Here is a 20,299-nt window from a genome sequence, read left to right as displayed (position 1 = left end):
GGCATGGAGTCCAAGACGACCGGAGACCCTTTTCTGCTGCAGCCTTCATCCGCCTTCCCAGCCGTTGTGACGCTCCACTAAGGTCAGCCATCGTCCTCCGCCTGTTCCACCGTTGAGGTCTTGGTTGGATTGTTCTTTGTCAGAGACCTCCCCCCTCGACCTTACCGCCATGGGTGGCCCTACCAGGAGCGTAGATAGCTCCAGACGGCATCGCTCTCAGGATCTCAGGTCCACACAAGCTTCTCCACCACAACAAGGTGACAATCCATGGAGAAGATGTGTGATATATGTGTGTATATATATATGTGTGTATATATATATATATATATATATATATATATATATATATATATATATATATATATATATATATATATATATATATATTTATATATATATATGTATGTATATATATATATATCTTATATATAACATATTATATTTATATTATATATATATATCTTATATATATATATCTTATATATAACATATATATATATTATATATAATATATATATATATGTGTGTATATATATATATATGCGTGTGTATATATATATATATATATATATATGTGTATATATATATGTGTGTGTATATATATGTATGTATATATGTATATATATGTGTGTATATGTATATATATGTGTATGTGTATATATATATATATATATGTGTGTATATATATATTATATAATATATATTTGAATACGCCCACACACACATCACACACACCTCATGCACATATGTGTGTGTGATATATGCATGTAATATATATGTGTGAATTATTAACATCTAAAAAAATATGATTATATATGTATATTTTAAGAATACACATACTGTGTGTGTGTGTGTTCTTTATGTTTATCTCCATGGTAAAAAACAGAAGAGAAATACTTGCACAAATTGCTTTATAGGCCGGTGAAGGTGCTGAAGGTGCTTAAAAATAAATTGGATAGGCATATGGATGAGAAGGGAATGGAGGGTTACGGTATGAGTGCAGGCAGGTGGGACTAAGGAAAAAAAAGTTGTTCGGCACGGACTTGTAGGGCCGAGATGGCCTGTTTCCGTGCTGTAATTGTTATATGGTTATATGGAAGTATGAATTTCATTGTTCCATTCGTGACACATATGCCCATGAAACCCTCTTGACATCAGACTGAAGAAGGGTCTCGACCAGAAACATCACCCATTCCTTCTCTCCAGAGATGCTGCCTGTCCCGCTGAGTTACTCCAGCATTTTGTGTCTATCTTCGGTGTACAACCAGCATCTGCAGTTCCTTGCTACACATACTCATCGAGGACCTTGCCCATCTCCTGTGACTCCACGCATCGATGACTTTAATAGGTCCCTATTCTCTACCCACTTACTTTTCTTCCCTTCATCCACATAAAATCTCTTTGGATTCTCTTTGGAGAAACTGCAGATAATAAAAGGTTCTACAGTGAAGTGAGTTCAGGGTGTGTCTCACTCTCACACGACCCCTATAGCTGCTCCCTCACATCCCCAGAGACCTGGGTCCGATCCTGACCTCGGGTGCTGCCAGCGTGGAGTTTGCAAGTTCTTCCTGTGATTGCGTGGGCTTCTTCACGGTGCTCCGGTTTCCTCCCGCGTCCCAAACACGGACAGGTCTTTGGGACACAGGTCAAAGGTGGCCCTCTGCAAATTGCCTCTAGTGTATGTAGCGAGTGGATGAGAAAGTGGGATAACATAGAACTGGTGTGAACAGGTGATCGATGGTCGGCATGGACTCGGTGGGCCGAAGGGCCTGTTTCCATGCTGTGCAGACTATCCAAACTAAACTTGCAGTTCTGTAGAAATAAGGAACTGCAGATGCTGCTTTAAAAAAAAGTGCAGCATCTGTGGAGAACATGGATAGGTGACGTTTCACACAGTGCTGGAGTAACTCAGCGGGTCAGGCAGCATCTGTGGAGAACATGGATAGGTGACGTTTCACAGAGTGCTGGAGTAACTCAGTGGGTCAGGCAGCATCTGTGGAGAACATGGATAGGTGACGTTTCACAGAGTGCTGGAGTAACTCAGCGGGTCAGGCAGCATCTGTTGAGAACATGGATAGGTGACGTTTCACAGAGTGCTGGAGTAACTCAGCGGGTCAGGCAGCATCTGTGGAGAACATGGATAGGTGTCAGGCAGTTTCACACATGAGTGCTGGAGTAACTCAGCGGGTCAGGCAGCATCTGTGGAGAACATGATAGGTGACGTTTTTCATGTTAGTACCTGTCTTCAGACCTAAAATTGAACCAGGTTCTTCAATTTTCTTATGTTGAACTGCATCTGCCAAAATTGTGCCCATTCGCTTAGTCCACCTATTTTTTGTTGTCGTATCATAGGTTTAAGGTGAGGGGAGAAGGATTTACAAGTTCACGGGTTATAGGAGTAGAATTAGGCCATTCAGCCCATCGTGTCTAATGCACCATTCAATCATGGCTGATCTCTGCCTCCTAACGCCATTTTCCAGTCTTAAAAATATCCACTGACTTGGCCTCCACAGCCCTCTGTGGCAATGAGTTCCACAGTTTAACTACCCTCTGACTAAAGACGTTCCTCCTCGCCTTCCTTATAAAATAGCGCCCATTAATTATGAGGCTCTGAGGTCCTAGACTCTCACACCAGTGGAAACATGCTCTCCACGTCAACTCTATCCAAGCCTTTCATTATTCTGTAAGTTGCAATGAGGTCCCCCCTCAACCCCCTAAACTCCAGCGAGTACAGGCCCAGTGCCGTCAAATGCTCATCAAATGATAATCCACTCATTCCTGGAATCATTCTTGTAAACGCCCTGTAGACCCTCTGCAGAGCCAACACATCCTTCCTCAGATAAGGGACCCAGATGTGCTCACATTACTCTGACCAACGTCTTATTGAGTCTCAGCATTGCATCTCTGTTTTTGCATTCCAGTCCTCTTGATATAAATAGGATTAATTGGAACCAGAGGTGTAACATTTTTTAGACAAAGGGGTGGTGGGTGTATGGAACAAGCTGCCAGAAGAGGTAGTTGAGGCAGGGACTATCATAATATTTATGAAACATTTAGACAGGGACATGGATAGGACAGGTTTAGAGGGATGTGGGCCAAATGCAGGCAGGTGGCACGTGTAGCTGGGGCATGTTGGCTGGTGTGGGCAAGGTGGGCCAAAAGGGCCTTTTCTCACTGAAGATAGACACAAAACTATCTTTGTTCCTCATATCTCACTTGGGCAGCTTACAAACTTTCATAACAAGAGGATTTCAGTATAGGAGTAAAGAGGTTCTTCTGCAGTTGTATCGGGCTCTGGTGAGACCACATCTGGAGTATTGTGTACAGTTTTGGTCTCCTAATTTGAGGAAGGACATCCTTGTGATTGAGGCAGTGCAGCGTAGGTTCACGAGATTGATCCCTGGGATGGCGGGACTGTCATATGAGGAAAGATTGAAAAGACTAGGCTTGTATTCACTGGAGTTTAGAAGGATGAGGGGGTAATCTTATAGAAACATATAAAATTATAAAAGGACTGGACAAGCTAGATGCAGGAAAAAATGTTCCCAATGTTGGGTGAGTCCAGAACCCAGGGGCCACAGTCTTAGAATAAAGGGGAGGCCATTTAAGACTGAGGTGAAAAAAAACTTTTTCACCCAGAAAGTTGTGAATTTATGGAATTCCTTGCCACAGAGGGCAGTGGAGGCCAAGTCACTGGATGGATTTAAGAGAGAGTTAGATAGAGCTCTAGGGGCTAGTGGAAAGGGATATGGGGAGAAGGCAGGCACGGGTTATTGATAGGGGACGATCAGCCATGATCGCAAAGAATGGCGGTGCTGGCTTGAAGGGCCGAATGGCCTCCTCCTGCACCTATTTTCTATGTTTCTATGTAACCCAGCGGTATTAATATCGACTTCTCTCACCAAGTAGCCCTTTCTTTCCCTCTCTCTCCATCCCTCCCCATCCCAGTTCTCCGAACAGTTTGACTGGCCTCCTGATTACATTTTATCTTTGTGCACCTCGTCGTCACCTTCCACGAGCAAACAGTGATCTATTCTACATTTGCATGAGCTTCATCCCCTTTGATCTCTCGTTTCCATGTCTCTGTGTCTCCCTCTACCCCAGACTCGGTCTGAAGGAAGATCTCGACCCGAAACTTCTCTCCGGAGATGCTGCCCGTCCCGTTGAGTTACTTTGGCATTTTGGGTCTATCTTTGTTGAGCGGGCAGATGCATGGCAGATGCAGTTTAATGCGGATACATGTGAGGTTATCCACTTTGTTGGCCAAAAACAGGAAGGCAGATTATTATCTAAATGGTGTCAAGTTGGGAAAAGGGGAAGTACAACGGGATCTGGGGGTTCTTGTTCATCAGTCACTGAAAGTAAGCATGCAGGTACAGCAGGCAGTGAAGAAAGCGAATGGCATGTTGGCCGTCATAACAAGAGGATATTGAGCATAGGAGCAAAGAGGTCCTTCTGCAGTTGTACAGAGCCCTAGTGAGACCACACCTGGAGTATTGTGTGCAGTTTTGGTCCCCTAATTTGAGGAAGGACATTCTTGCTATTGAGGGAGTACAGCGTAGGTTCACCAGGTTAATTCCCGGGATGGCGGGAATGTCATATGCTGAGAGAATGGAGCGGCTGGGCTTGTATATTCCAGAATTTAGAAGGATGAGAGGGAATCTTATTGAAACATATAGGTTTATTAAGGGTTTGGACACGCTAGAGGCAGGAAATATGTTCCCGATGTTGGGGGATGTTGGCAGGGGCCACAGTTTAAGAATAAGGGATAAACCATTTAGAATGAAGATGAGGAAATACTTTTTCACACAGAAAGTTGTGAGTCTGTGGAATTCTCTGCCTCAGGGGGTGGAGGCCGGTTCTCTGTATGCTTTCAATTGAGAGCCTAGATAGGGCTCTTAAAAATAGCGGAGTCATGGGATATGGGGAGAAGGCAGGAACGGGATACTGATTGTGGATGATCAGCCATGATCACATTGAATGGCGGTGCTGTCTCGAAGGGCCGAATGGCCTCCTCCTGCACCTACTGTCTATTGAATGATCTAATTTCTTTTCAGGAACCTTACTACGTGCGATGCATCAAACCGAATGACCAAAAATCCCCGGTGCTGTTCAACTACGAACGCTGCAGGCACCAGGTGGAGTATCTGGGCCTGTTGGAAAACGTGCGTGTGAGACGGGCAGGATTTGCATATCGGCAACCATACCATCGCTTCTTATTGAGGTAAATCCAATGCCGGTGCAACAGTGTGCGCTAAAACAGTTGTCGAATGTTATGGAAGTGTAGGCACAAAATGCTGGAATAGACAATAGACAATAAGTGCAGGAGTAGGCCATTCGGCCCTTCGAGCCAGCACCGCCATTCAATGTGATCATGGCTGATCATCCCCAATCAGTACCCCGTTCCTGCCTTCTCCCCATATCCCCTGACCGCTATTTTTAAGAGCCCTATATAGCTCTCTCTTGAAAGCATACTCTCTGTGAAAAAGTGTTTCCTCATCTCCCTTCTAAATGGCTTACCCCTTATTCTTAAACTGTGGCCCCTGGTTCTGGACTCCCCCAACATCGGGAACGTATTTCCTGCCTCGAGCGTGTCCAAACCCTTAATAATCTTATACGTTTCAATCAGATACCCTCTAATCCATCGGAATTCCAGAGCACACAAGCCCAGCCGCTCCATTCTCTTAGCACAGGACAGTCCCGCCATCCCGGAAATTAACCTTGTCAACCTATGCTGCAGTCCCTCAATCGCAAGAATTATGGCTGATCATCTACAATCAGTACCCCGTTCCTGCCTTCTCCCCATATCCCCATATCTTTAAGACCCCTATCTAACTCTTTCTTGAAAGCGTCCAAAGAATAGGCCTCCATTGCCTTCTGAGGCAGAGAATTCCACAGAATTCTCAGCGGGACAGGCAGCATCTCTGGAGAGAAGGAATAGGTGACGTTTTGGTTCAAGACCCTTCTTCATATCCCAGTCTTGCATTGATGGCACTGAAGTAGAGAATTCCCAGGAGTCAATATCACCAACATCTTTTCCTGCACCACGCATATCGAAGCAACGACCATGAAGGCACACCAACGCCTCTACTTCCTTAGAAGGTTTAGGAAGTTTGGCATGTCCCCAACAACTCTCACCAACTTCTACAGATGCGCCGTAGAAAGCATTTTATCGGGATGCATCACAACACGGTTTGGGAACAGCTCCATCCAAGACCCGCAAGAAATTGCAGCAAATTGTGGACGCAGCCCGGACCATCGCACAAACCAACCTCCCTTCCATTGACTCCATCTACACCTCACACTGCCTCGGCAAGGCCAGCAGCATCATCAAGGACCAGTCACACCCCGGCCACTCCCTCTTCTCCCCTCTCCCATCGGACAAGAGGTACAGAAGTGTGAAAACGCACACCTCCAGATTCAGGGACAGTTTCTTCCCAGCTGTTATCAGGCAACTGAACCATCCTACCACAACCAGAGAGCAGTCCTGAACTACTATCTACCTCATTGGTGACCCTCAGACTATCTTTGATTGGACTTTGCTGGCTTTGCCTTGCACTAAACATTATTCCCTTATCATGTATCTGTACACTGTAAATGACTCGATTGTAATCATGTATTGTCTTTCCGCTGACTGGTTAGCACGCAACAAAAGCTTTTCACTGTACCTCGGTAAACTAAGCTGGACTGAACCTGTATCTTTAATTCTTTCAATCAATTCAATCTCCAGCATCTGTAGTTCCGTCCCTACACATTTCGTCGGCTCCACTGCGAAATCTCCTCGTGGTATGTCTACTTTGAAGAGGTTCTCCTCCTCTCTCCGCCAAGAGTTCTGCGACATCCTCTCTCGCCGACCCCCCCCCCCCTCTGTGCCGGCTCTGATTTGTTCCGTACATTATCGTATCTCTATTTTCCCTCTCCCCTGACTCTCAGTCCGAAGAAGGGTCTCGACCCGAAACGTCACCTGCTCCTTTTCTCCAGAGATGCTGCCTGACCCGCTGAGTTAAGGGCCCGTCCCACTTGAGCGTCATTTGCGTGTCACGCAGGTGGCGTGCGAAGATTTTGAGAATCCCAAGACCCTGGGGAGCCCCGCGCGACCGCGCGTCACTGCCTACACCGCCACGCACCATGCGCGCGTAATGCGTCGTGACGCATAGATTATGTTGCGTAACTGACGCGTAAATACGCCCAAGTGGGACAGGCCCTTTACTCCAACATTTCGCTGTGGGGGGTGAAGGGGGGGTGAGGGGGTTATGGGGAGAAGGCAGGAGACCGGGGTTAGGAGTGAGAGACAGATCAGCCAAGATTGAATGGCGGAGTAGACTTAAGAAGACCTTGTGACTAGTTTGTATCTCTCTTTGGCGTAAACCGGCATCTGCAGTTCTTTCCGCCACAAAGTATTCCTTCTTCGTTTGAAAATGTGTTGCAGGTATAAGATGACATGCGAGTACACCTGGCCGAATCATCTCATGTCCACCGATGCGGAGGCAGTCCGAGCCATTATAGACCAACATGGCTTCCAGCAGGATGTGGCGTATGGGAAGACCAAGTTATTCATCCGAACACCGCAGACTTTATTTGAACTGGAGACGGAACGAGCAGAGAAATTTCCCTTCATCGTACTGTTTCTGCAAAAGGTAACGACTCACAGTCCATTCATTTACAATGTCTTGTGGCTGCAGCAAAGTAGTCTGTGTTAAAATGGAGTCAGTGTGAAGAAGGGTCCTGACCTGAAACGTCACCTATCCATGTTCTCCACAGATGCTGCCTGATCCGCTGAGTTACTCCAGCACTCTGTGAAACGTCACCTATCCATGTTCTCCACAGATGCTGCCTGACCCGCTGAGTTACTCCAGCACTCTGTGAAACGTCACCTATCCATGTTCTCCACAGATGCTGCCTGACCCGCTGAGTTACTCCAGCACTCTGTGAAACGTCACCTATCCATGTTCTCCACAGATGCTGCCTGACCCGCTGAGTTACTCCAGCACTCTGTGAAACGTCACCTATCCATGTTCTCCACAGATGCTGCCTGACCCGCTGAGTTATGGTGCAGCAGCATCTATGGAGCGAAGGAAATAGGCAACGTTTCGGGCCGAAACCCTTCTGGAAATAGGCAACGTTTCGGGCCGAAACCCGGAAGGGTTTCGACCCGAAACGTTACCTATTTCCTTAGCTCCATAGATGCTGCTGCACCCACTGAGTTACTCCAGCACTCTGTGAAACGTCACCTATCCATGTTCTCCACAGATGCTGCCTGACCCGCTGAGTTACTCCAGCACTCTGTGAAACGTCACCTATTCATGTTCTCCACAGATGCTGCCTGACCCGCTGAGTTACTCCAGCACTCTGAGAAACATCACCTATCCATGTTCTCCCCAGATGCTGCCTGACCCGCTGAGTTACTCCAGAGTTACTCCAGCACTCTGTGAAACCTCACATCTATCCATGTTCTCCACAGATGCTGCCTGACCCGCTGAGTTACTCCAGCACTTGGTGTCCTTTTTTTTTGTAAAACGGTATCTGCAATTCCTTGCTGAAACAAAAAAAACTGCAGATGTTGGTTTATATCAAGGTAGAATATATTTTTTCTCCAGAGATGCTGCCTGTCCCGCTGAGTTACTCCAGCATCATGTGTCAATCTGCAATTCCTTGTTTCTACAAGCGATGTAACTTGGTTGAGACCCTGAAAAAATGTATAGTGCTGATATTTCATGTCATAAGGTCATAAGTGATAGGAGCAGAATTAGGCCATTCAGCCCATTAAATCCATTCCACCATTCAATCATGGCTGATCTATCTTTCCCTCTCAACCTCATTCTCCTGCCTTCTCCCCATAACCCCTGACACCGGTCCTAATCAAGAATCTATCTATCTCTGCCTAAAAAATGTCCATTGACTTGGCCTCCACAGTGACAAAGAATTCCACAGATTCACCACCCTCTGACTAAAGTAATTTCTCCTCATCTCCTTCCTAAAGGAACGTCTTTTAATTCTGAGGCTGTGACCTCTGGTCCTCGACTCTCCCACTAGTGGAAACATCATCTCCACATCCACTCTATCCAATCCTGTCATTCGGATTAAAAGCAACTTACATTTATACGACATATTTCACAATCGCTGATTGTCCCTAAGGACTTTGTTGCCAATTGAAGTGCTTCATAAAAAATTACCAAGGCACTTGAATAAAAAGCTCTTTGTTGATTTGAGAGATGTAATTTTGAACACTGCACGTAGGTCCAGTTTCTGTTCCCTTTTGAGTGTCATCTGCATCAGACATGATCTGACATGGGGTGGCATGGTGGAGTAGCGGTAGAGTTGCTGCTTTACAGTGCTCACAGCGCCGGAGACCCGGGTTCGATCCCGACTACGGGTGCTGTCTGTACGGAGTTTGTACGTTCTCCCCGTGACATGTGTGGGGTTTTCTCCGAGATCTTCCTCCCACCCTCCGAAGGCGTGCAGGTTTGCAGGCTAATTGGCTTGGTGAAGGGGGAAAGATTTTATAGGAAGCTGAGGGATCACTTTTTCCACACAAAGGGTGGTGGGTGCATGCCAGAGGATAGACACTAAATGCTGGAGTAACTCAGCAGGACAGGCAGCATCTCTGGAGAGAAGGAATGGGTGACGATTCGGGTCGAGACCCTTCTTCAGACCTTCTCGCCAGAGATGCTGCCTGTCCTGTTGAGCTACTCCAGCATTTTGTGTCTATCTTCGGCGTAAACCAGCGTCCGCTGTTCCTTCCTGCACGTTTCGAGCTGCCGGAGGTGGCAGTTGAGGCAGGGTCTATCGCAACGTTTAAGAAGCAATTGGACAGGTGCACGGATCGGAGAGGTTTAGAGGGACAATAGACAATAGACAATAGGTGCAGGAGTAGGCCATTTGCCCCTTTGAGCCAGCACCGCCATTCAATGTGATCATGGCTAATCATCCCCTATCAGTACCCCATTAAGACTAATAAGATTATTAAGGGTTTGGACACGCTAGAGGCAGTGAAACATGTTCCCAATTTTGGGGGAGTCCAGAACCAGGGGCCACACAGTTTAAGAATAAGGGGTAAGCCATTTAGAACGGAGACGAGGAAACACTTTTTCTCACAGAGAGTGGTGAATCTCTGGAATTCTCTGCCTCAGAGGGCGGTGGAGGCCGGTTCACTGGATGCTTTCAAGAGGGAGCTAGATAGGGCTCTTAAAGATAGCGGGGTCAGGGGATATTGGGAGAAGGCAGGAACGGGGTATTGATTGGGGATGATCAGCCATGATCACATTGAATGGCGGTGCTGGCTCGAAGGGCCCAATGGCCTACTCCTGCACCTATTGCCTATTGTCTATTCTCTATTAAACACAACAACACATAAGCTCTGAGCTCTGAACTGCAAGAGACTTTATTTGCTATTTATTGAACTGTTTTTTCTTTTCCCCCGTTATGTACTATGTTTACATATTTACATATTCAGTTGTGTTGCAACAAGTAAAGGGCCTGTGCCACTTGGTGACTGACGTATCAGGGTCGGCGAAAGATTTTGACCGTTTCAAAATCCAGCGGTGACAAAAAAAATGTTGCGACACTTGAGGAAACACCCAAGTCACGCCGCGACTTTTTCGGTGACCTGATATGTCAGTCAATGATGCCGACAGTCTCCGAAAAAAAATCACCGAGTGACACAGGACCTTAAGAATTTCATTGTCCCAATCAAATTTGATTGGGGACAATCAGCCATGATCACAATGTCTTTTTATTGTTTATTTTTTTGAAACAGGGACAGTGCATATTAATGTAAACATTTCCATGTAAATATGAAAGATTATAGCCAGTAGCTAATTTCCTTCTTTAGTCCCTTTGGCAGGTTAATGTTAAATAAACAACTTAAACACATCACAACGCAATCTATCAATAAGAAAAATAAAAAAATAAAATAAAATAAGAAAAATTACAATAAAGAGTACAATAAACAAACAGATAAACGATGGTGTTTATGACAGTCCAGATAGCGGTGGATAATTTTAAGATACATTCTTCTGCAGTTGTATAGGGCTCTGGTGAGACCACATCTAGAGTATTGTGTACAGTTTTGGTCGCCTAATTTGAGGAAGGACATCCTTGTGATTGAGGCAGTGCAGAGTAGGTTCACGAGATTGATCCCTGGGATGGCGGGACTGTCATATGAGGAAAGATTGAAAAGACTAGGCTTGTATTCACTGGAGTTTAGAAAGATGGGGGATTTTATAGAAACATGTAAAATTATAAAAGGACTGGACAAGCTAGATGCAGGAATAATGTTCCCAATGTTGGGCGAGTCCAGAACCAGGGGCCACAGTCTTAGAATAAAGGGGAGGTAATTTAAGACTGAGGTGAGAAAAAAACGTTTTCACCCAGAGAGTTGTGAATTCGTGGAATTCCCTGCCACAGAGGGCAGTGGAGGCCAAGTCACTGGATGGATTTAAGAGAGTTAGATAGAGCTCTAGGGGCTAGTGGTGTCGAGGGATATGGGGAGAAGGCAGGCACGGGTTATTGATAGGGGACGATCAGCCATGATCACAATGAATGGCGGTGCTGGCTCGAAGGGCCGAATGGTCTCCTCCTGCATTATTTTCTAAGTTTCTATGTTTCTATCCAGGCCATATGACATTAAAACACTCTTGACTCTTAATAGTCCTGATATTTGGTTTCTGTCTTCAGAAGAATGATTTGCTGTGTTTGGCTGCCTGTGATTTAGAGAGAGAGGAATCTGGTTATTCACTGCCTCATCTCTGCACATCACATGAAGAAGCCTGGCCTACTTTCATGACCTTAGCCTTTCACTTGTGAGTTTGATAAATGTGTTGTCCCTTCATGGAGCTGCAAGTATCCGGCCCCCCGGGTAACAAGCTTGAAATCGGTAGATCCTTTTTGGATTTAGAAACTGTACAAACTGTGGCAGATAAATAGGCAGCCAGATGTTGAATATAGTTCAGTTCAGTTGAGTTTATCGTCACGTACGTGCCTTATTCAATTCTCAAGGAATTGGACAGGCTAGAAGCAGGAAGAATAATTCCCGATGTTGGGGGAATCGAAAACCAAGGGTCACAGTTTAAGAATAAGGGGTAGGCCATTTAAGACTGAGATGAGGACAAACATTTACACCCAGAGTTGTGAATCTGTGGAATTCTCTGCCACAGAAGGCAGTGGAGGCCAATGTGCTGGGTGTTTTCCAGAGAGAGTTAGATAGAGCTACATAGAAAATACATAGAAAATAGGTGCAGGAGGAGGCCATTTGGCCCTTCGAGCCAGCACCACCATTCATTGTGATCATGGCTGATCGTCCCCAATCAATAACCCGTGCCTGCCTTCTCCCCATATCCCTTGATTCCACTAGCCCCTGGAGCTCTATCTAACTCTTTGGGTGGAAGGAATCAAGGGATATGGGGAGAAAGCAGGAAAGGGATACTGAGTTTGGATGATCAGCTGTGATCATATTGAATGACGGTGCTGGCTCGAAGGGCCGAATGGCACCTATTTTCTATGTCTATGTCCATGTCATTGCTGCCTGACCCGCTGAGTTACTCCATCACTTTGTGTCTTTAAACAATCAAAACATCAGCAGTTCCTAGCGTTTATATTATTAATACCGCACTGAACTGTTTTTGTTGCATGCTAACCAGGCAGCAGAAAGACAATACATGATTACAATCGAGGCATTTACAGTGTGCAGATACATGATAAGGGAATAACGTTTAGTGCAAGGTAAAGGTAACAAGGTCCGATCGAGGACAGTCCGAGTTGTTTAAGAAGGAACTGCAGATGCTGGAACAATCGAACAAGGGTATCGACTCGAAACGTCACATATTCCTTCGCTCCATAGATGCTGCCTAACCTGCTAAGTTTCTCCAGCATTTTTGTCTACCAAGGATAGTCCGAGGGTCACCAATGAGGTAGATAGTAGGTAGACAAAAATGCTGGAGAAACTCAGCGGGTGAGGCAGCATCTATGGAGCGAAGGAATAGGTGACGTTTCGGTTCGAGACCCTTCTTCAGACTGATGTGAGGGGGGGGGGGGGGGCGGGAAGAAGAAAGGAAGAGGCGGAGGCGGAGGCGGAGACAGAGGGCTGAGGGAGAGCTGGGAAGGGGAGGTGACAGTGAGGACTACCTGAAATTGGAGAAGTCAATGTTCATACCGTTGGGGTGTAAACTACCCAAGCCAAATATGAGGTGCTGCTCCTCCAATTTGCGTTGGGACTCACTCTGGCCACGGAGGAGGCCCCGGACAGAAAGGTCGGATTCGGAATGGGAGGGGGAGTTGAGGTGCTGAGCCACTGGGAGATCAGGTTGGTTATTGTGAACCGAGCGGAGGTGTTGGGCGAAGCGATCGCCAAGCCTACGCTTGGTCTCACCGATGTAGAGCAGCTGACACCTAGAGCAGCGGATGTAATAGATGAGGTTGGAGGAGATGCAGGCGGTAGTTCAGGACTACTCTCTGGTTGTCGTAGGATGATTCCGTTGCCTGATAACAGCTGGGAAGAAACTGTCCCTGACTCTGGAGGGAGTTGTGTGTATTGTGTTTGACATTCTTCCATATTGTGCCTCCAAGGCACTAAAAAGTTTTTTTAATTTTCACTGAGTGTTTCACAGAAGCAGATTAAAGGCCCTGATGAGGTAGTACAGACATGCAGTTGATGTGGAGGTATTGGCCTCCAGGGCAAATCGTGGCCACAGCAGCAAAACAGCAAAAGGAGGAAGAACACTGCAGCATAGAAACATAGAAACATAGAAAAATAGGTGGAGGAGACGGCCATTCGGCCCCTCGAGGCTGCACCGCCATTCAATATGATCATGGCTGATCATCTAAATTCAGTACCCCGTTCCTGCTTTCTCCCCATATCCCTTGATTCCCTTAGCTCCAAGAGCTAAATCTAACTCTCTCTTGAAAACATCCAGTGAACCGGCCTCCACTGCCTTCTGTGGCAGAGAATTCCACAGATTCACAACTCTCTGGGTGAAAACGTTTTTCCTCATCTCGGTCCTAAATGGCCGACCCCTTATTCTTAAAATGTGACCCCTGGTTCTGGACTCCCCCCAACATGGGGAACATTTGTCCTGCATCTAGCCTGTCTTACTACGTGGAAGATGCAGCAATTTCACAGCAATTTATTTATTTTGAATTAATTATTCACTGGAAAAATTCTTCTCGAGCAACTGAGCTGCAGAAGGAATTCAAGAGGATTCATAGACTGGTCATAGCAGTGAGCAACTGTTTTACAGATTAGTAGAGATATCTTGCACCTGTATCTCTAAAGTCTCGTTAGACATTAGAGATACAGCACGGAAACGGGCCCTTCGGCCCAATGGGAGAGGACTAAATTGGGTAGATGCACAGAGTCTCTTGCCCAGAGTAGGAGAATCGAGAGCAGAGGACATGGGTTTAAGGTAAAGGGGAAAAGATTTAATCGGATTCTGAGGGGTAACTTTTTCACACAAAGGGTGGTGGGTGTATGGAACAAGCTGCCGGAGGAGGTGGTTGAGGTTGGGACTATCCCAACAGTTAGACAGGTACATGGATAGGACAGGTTTGGAGGGATATAGACCAAACAAGGGCAGGTTGGACTAGTGTAACTGGGTCATGTTGGTCAGTGTGGGCAAGTTGGGCTGAAGGGGCTGTTTCCACACTGTATCACTCTGTGACTGTGAGTTCGCACGGACCAGCGGTCACCCAGTGCATTAGATTAGATTAGAGATTAGATTCCTTTATTTATCATTCAGGCCTTTCGGTCTGAACGAAATTTCGTTGCCTGCAGTCATATTATTAACACCGCACTGAACTGTTTTTGTTGCATGCTAACCAGGCAGCAGAAAGACAATACATGATTACAATCGAGGCATTTACAGTGTACAGATACATGATAAGGGAATAACGTTTAGTGCAAGGTAAAGGTAACAAGGTCCGATCGAGGATAGTCCGAGTTGTTTAAGAAGGAACTGCAGATGCTGGAACAATCGAACAAGGGTATCGACTCGAAACGTCACCTATTCCTTCGCTCCATAGATGCTGCCTAACCTGCTGAGTTTCTCCAGCATTTTTGTCTACCAAGGATAGTCCGAGGGTCACCAATGAGGTAGATAGTAGGTAGACAAAAATGCTGGAGAAACTCAGCGGGTGAGGCAGCATCTATGGAGCGAAGGAATAGGTGACGTTTCGGTTCGAGACCCTTCTTCAGAGGGGGGGGGTGGGGGGGGGGGGGGGTGGGGGGGGGGGGGGGGGGGGGGTGGGGGGGGTGGGGGGGGGGGGGGGGGGGGGGGGGGGGGGGGGGGGGGGGGGGGGGGGGGGGGGGGAAGGGGGGGGGGGGGGGGGGGGGGGGGGGGGGGGGGGGGGGGGGGGGGGGGGGGGGGGGGGGGGGGTGGGGTGGGGGGGGGGGGGAGCTGTGGAGAGGGGGGAAAGGAAGAGGCGGAGGCGGAGCCAGAGGGCTGACGGAGAGCCGGGGTGGGGGAGGGGAGGGGAGAGAGAGGGGGGGAGGAAGCAGGACTACCTGAAATTGGAGAAGTCAATGTTCATACCGCTGGGGTGTAAACTACCCAAGCGAAATATGAGGTGCTGCTCCTCCAATTTGCGGTGGGACTCACTCTGGCCATGGAGGAGGCCCAGGACAGAAAGGTCGGATTCGGAATGGGAGGGGGAGTTGAAGTGCTGAGCCACCGGGAGATCAGGTTGGTTAATGTGAACCGAGCGGAGGTGTTGGGCGAAGCGATCGCCAAGCCTGCGCTTGGTCTCACCGATGTAGAGCAGCTGACATCTAGAGCAGCGGATGCAATGGATGAGGTTGGAGGAGATGCAGGCGGTAGTTCAGGACTGCTCTCTGGTTGTCGTAGGTATGATTCCGTTGCCTGATAACAGCTGGGAAGAATCTGTCCCTGACTCTGGAGGGAGTTGTGTGTATTGTGTTTGACATTCTTCCATATTGTGCCTCCAAGGCACTAAAAAGTTTTTTTAATTTTCACTGAGTGTTTCACAGAAGCAGATTAAAGGCCCTGATGAGGTTGTACAAACATGTGGTGATGTGGAGGTATTGGCCTCCAGGGCAAATCGTGGCCACAGCAGCCAAACAGCAAAAGGAGGAAGAACACTGCAGCATAGAAACATAGAAAAATAGGTGCAGGAGACGGCCATTCGGCCCCTCGAGGCTGCACCGCCATTCAATATGATCATGGCTGATCATCTAAATTCAGTACCCCGTTCCTGCTTTCTCCCCATATCCCTTGATTCCCTTAGCTCCAAGAGCTAAATCTAACTCTCTCTTGAAAACATCCAGTGAACCGGCCTCCATTGCCTTCTGTGGCAGAGAATTCCACAGATTCACAACTCTCTGGGTGAAAACGTTTTTCCTCATCTCAGTCCTAAATGGCCGACCCCTTATTCTTAAAATGTGACCCCTGGTTCTGGACTCCCCCCAACATGGGGAACATTTGTCCTGCATCTAGCCTGTCTTACTACGTGGAAGATGCAGCAATTTCACAGCAATTTATTTATTTTGAATTAATTATTCACTGGAAAAATTCTTCTCGAGCAACTGAGCTGCAGAAGGAATTCAAGAGGATTCATAGACTGGTCATAGCAGTGAGCAACTGTTTTACAGATTAGTAGAGATATCTTGCACCTGTATCTCTAAAGTCTTGTTAGACATTAGAGATACAGCACGGAAACGGGCCCTTCGGCCCAATGGGAGAGGACTAGATCGGGTAGATGCACAGAGTCTCTTGCCCAGAGTAGGGGAATCGAGAGCAGAGGACAAAGGTTTAAGGTAAAGGGGAAAAGATTTAATCGGATTCTGAGGGGTAACTTTTTCACACAAAGGGTGGTGGGTGTATGGAACGAGCTGCCGGAGGAGGTGGTTGAGGTTGGGACTATCCCAACAGTTAGACAGGTACATGGATAGGACAGGTTTGGAGGGATATGGACCAAACAAGGGCAGGTTGGACTAGTGTAACTGGGTCATGTTGGTCAGTGTGGGCAAGTTGGGCTGAAGGGGCTGTTTCCACACTGTATCACTCTGTGACTGTGAGTTCGCAGTGCCCAGTGCATTAGATTAGATTAGAGATTAGATTCCTTTATTTGTCATTCAGACCTTTCGGTCTGAACGAAATTTTGTTGCCTGCAGTCATACATATAATAGTAAATAACAAAACACACAGTAAACACAAATTAACATCCACCACAGCGAGTTCACCAGGCACCATTGTGATGGAGGCAAAAGTCTTAAGTCACTCCTTATTCTCCCTCTGCACTGAGGCGATCCAGGCCTCCGATGTTGTTACCCCACCGGGCGATGGTAAGTCAGTCCCGCGGCTCAACCGAGCTCCGTGAAAGGGCCGATTCAAGCTCCGCGGCCCGGGGCGGTCGAAGCTGCCGGAAATGCCGCCCTCCAGTCCAGCGGACGCAGCTGTAGTTGCGGGAGCTCCGGAAAAACAGGTCACCAACCTGTGACCTGCGAGCTCCCGACGATGTCGTCCGCTGGCCCGCGGCCGAGCCCCGAATTCAGGTCGCCGCCGCCGGAACGCCGCCTCAGCCACCGGGAGCACCGACCCAGCCCCGAGTCATGCCGCCGCCACGAATGCCAGAACGCCGCCACAGCTCCGAATTCCGCCAGCCTCGCGTTGGCAAGTCCTGGCTGGCTCTGCTTCCGGAGCCTCGAGGCCGGTCGCAGTTGGAGGCCGCCAGCTCCACCATTAGGCCTCAGCGCAGACGGAGGCAGAGAAGGGGGATACGACAAAAATAGTCGCATTCCCCCGACGGAAGAGACAAGAAACCATGTTTCACCCCCCGCCCACTCACATAACACACCTAATAAACTAAAATTTAACTAAAACAAGACAAAGAAAACACCAACAACAAGTAAAAACAGACGGACTGCAGGCGAGCCGCAGTTGTTCAACAGCGCCGCCACTTCCGGAGCTGAGACGGTGCCATTAGTTATATCCCACACACACACTAGGGACAATTTACAATCTTGCACTAATCGTCATTCCCTTTATCCAGTACCTTTAGACTGGACTTTAGAGATACAGCACGGAAACAGGCCCTTCGGCCCACAGAGTCTGCGCCGACCAGCGATCCCCTGCTATCCCACTTTCCCGTCCACTTCCTACATACTAGGGGGCAATTTACAGAGGGCCGATTAACCTACAAAGCCAAATGCCTTCAGGATGTCGGGAGGAACCCGGAGCACCCAGGGGAAACCCACATTCCTGCTTTCTCCCCATATCCCTTGATTCCCTTAGCCTTGAGCTAAATCTACCTCTCTCTTGAAAACATCCAGTGAATTGGCCTCCACTGCCTTCTGTGACAGAGAATTCCACAGATTCGCAACTCTATATAACCATATAACCATATAACAATTACAGCACGGAAACAGGCCATCTCGTCCCTTCTAGTCCGTGCCGAACACATATTCTCCCCTAGTCCCATATACCTGCGCTCAGACCATAACCCTCCATTCCCTTCCCATCCATATAACTATCCAATTTATTTTTAAATGATAAAAACGAACCTGCCTCCACCACCTTCACTGGAAGCTCATTCCACACAGCTACCACTCTCTGAGTAAAGAAGTTCCCCCTCATGTTACCCCTAAACTTCAGTCCCTTAATTCTCATGTCATGTCCCCTTGTTTGAATCTTCCCTACTCTCAGTGGGAAAAGCTTTTCCACGTCAACTCTGTCTATCCCTCTCATCATTTTAAAAACCTCTATCAAGTCCCCCCTTAACCTTCTGCGCTCCAAAGAATAAAGCCCTAACTTATTCAACCTTTCTCTGTAACTTAGTTGCTGAAACCCAGGCAACATTCTAGTAAATCTCCTCTGTACTCTCTCTATTTTGTTGACATCCTTCCTATAATTAGGCGACCAAAATTGTACACCATACTCCAGAATTGAACTCTCTGGGTGAAAAGGTTTTTCCTCAAACTCCGCACAGACAGCACCCGAGGTCAGGATCGAACCCGGTTCTCTGGATGGATGGGTACACGACTAGGACAGGTTTGGAGGGATATGGACCAAATGCCGGCAGGTGGGACTAGTGTAGCTGGGACATGTTGGCCAGTGTGGAGAAGTGGGGCTGAAGGGCCTGTTTCCACACTGTATCACTCTACGACTCTGGTGCTGTGAGGCAGCAACTCTACCACCTGTTTAACTGTCTGTCAGCAATGTAAAAAAACAGGTTTAAATGCAGGGCAAATCTCTCTCTGCCCTGTCCAAAGCAAGACCACCTGACATTTCTTAAAATGTTTAAGCAAGAAGTAGACTCGACGGGCTGAATGGTCTAATGCTACTCCTTTAACTTGTGAACTTCTACTGCAGATGCTGGTTTACACTGAAGATAGGCACAAAACGCTGGCGTAACTCAGCACCTCTCGACCCGAAACGCCACCCATTCCTTCTCTCCAGAGATGAATGAATGGATAAGTTGATTGGCCAAGTATGTTCACATACAAGGAATTTGCCTTGGTGCTCCGCCCGCAAGTAGCAACACGACATACAGTGAACAATTATGAATAAAACATAAAACATTAAAACATTAAGAATAAAACATTACACGCTGCCTGACCCGCTGAGTTACTCCAGCACTTTGTGTCTATCTTCGGTGTAAACCGGCATCTGCAGTTCCTTCTCGCACATCGTCTTTGGAGTGGTCACATCTGATTCTTAATTTCTTAATGAAACTTATGCTGAATCATTTGTGATCCATCTGCTTAAGTTCTCTGTATCAAAATCCTGGGGTTGAGTTTAGAGATACAGCATGAACAGAGGCCATTCGGCCCACCGATCCATGCCAACCATCGATCACCCATTCATGGTCACGGTGGCGCAGCGGTAGAGTCGATGCCTTACAGCGAATGCAGCGCCGGAGAGCCGGGTTTGATCCCAACTACGGGCGCTGTCTGTACGGAGTTTGTACGTTCTCCCCGTGACCTGCGTGGGTTTTCTCCATGATCTTCGGTTCCCTCCCACACTCTAAAGACGTGCAGGTTTGTAGGTTAATTGGTCTGGTATAAAAGTAAAAAGAATTGTGGGTGTTAGTGTCCTGGTGGTCGCTGGTCGACGTGGACCCGGTGGTCCAAAGGGCCTGTTGCCAAGCTGTATTTCTAAACTAAACGGAACACACTGAGCTGCAGCCTCAGCATTTGTGGAGTTCCACATCAGTCCAACGCACTCTCTGGAAAAGAAATCGCTCAGTGCTGAGGAGGCTGAAAAATAATCGCTGGTGGAATTCCAAGCCGAGTTTCTGCTTCGTGATTAAGAACTTCACTGTGAATAATTAATGGCAAATTTAGAAATCG

At 47.4% G+C, this 20,299-nt stretch overlaps 2 protein-coding genes across 2 annotated transcripts in view; both read left to right on the top strand.

The window, feature by feature from the left end:
- The window catches only part of LOC129715045 (RNA-binding protein 43-like), a 260,957-nt gene that overhangs the window by 79,916 nt on the left and 160,742 nt on the right, over positions 1 to 20,299 (top strand). The gene's annotated exons all lie outside the window — the stretch shown is intronic.
- The window catches only part of LOC129715042 (unconventional myosin-Id-like), a 106,970-nt gene that overhangs the window by 46,159 nt on the left and 40,512 nt on the right, over positions 1 to 20,299 (top strand). Inside the window, 2 exon segments of the mRNA XM_055664875.1 lie at positions 5,058 to 5,224; positions 7,430 to 7,637. Coding sequence (XP_055520850.1) covers positions 5,058 to 5,224; positions 7,430 to 7,637 — 375 coding nt within the window.

The sequence above is a fragment of the Leucoraja erinacea genome, chromosome 49 (genome assembly GCF_028641065.1).
Source record: "Leucoraja erinacea ecotype New England chromosome 49, Leri_hhj_1, whole genome shotgun sequence".
Lineage (NCBI taxonomy): Eukaryota > Metazoa > Chordata > Chondrichthyes > Rajiformes > Rajidae > Leucoraja > Leucoraja erinaceus.
This window is presented reverse-complemented; position numbering and strand designations above follow the sequence as displayed.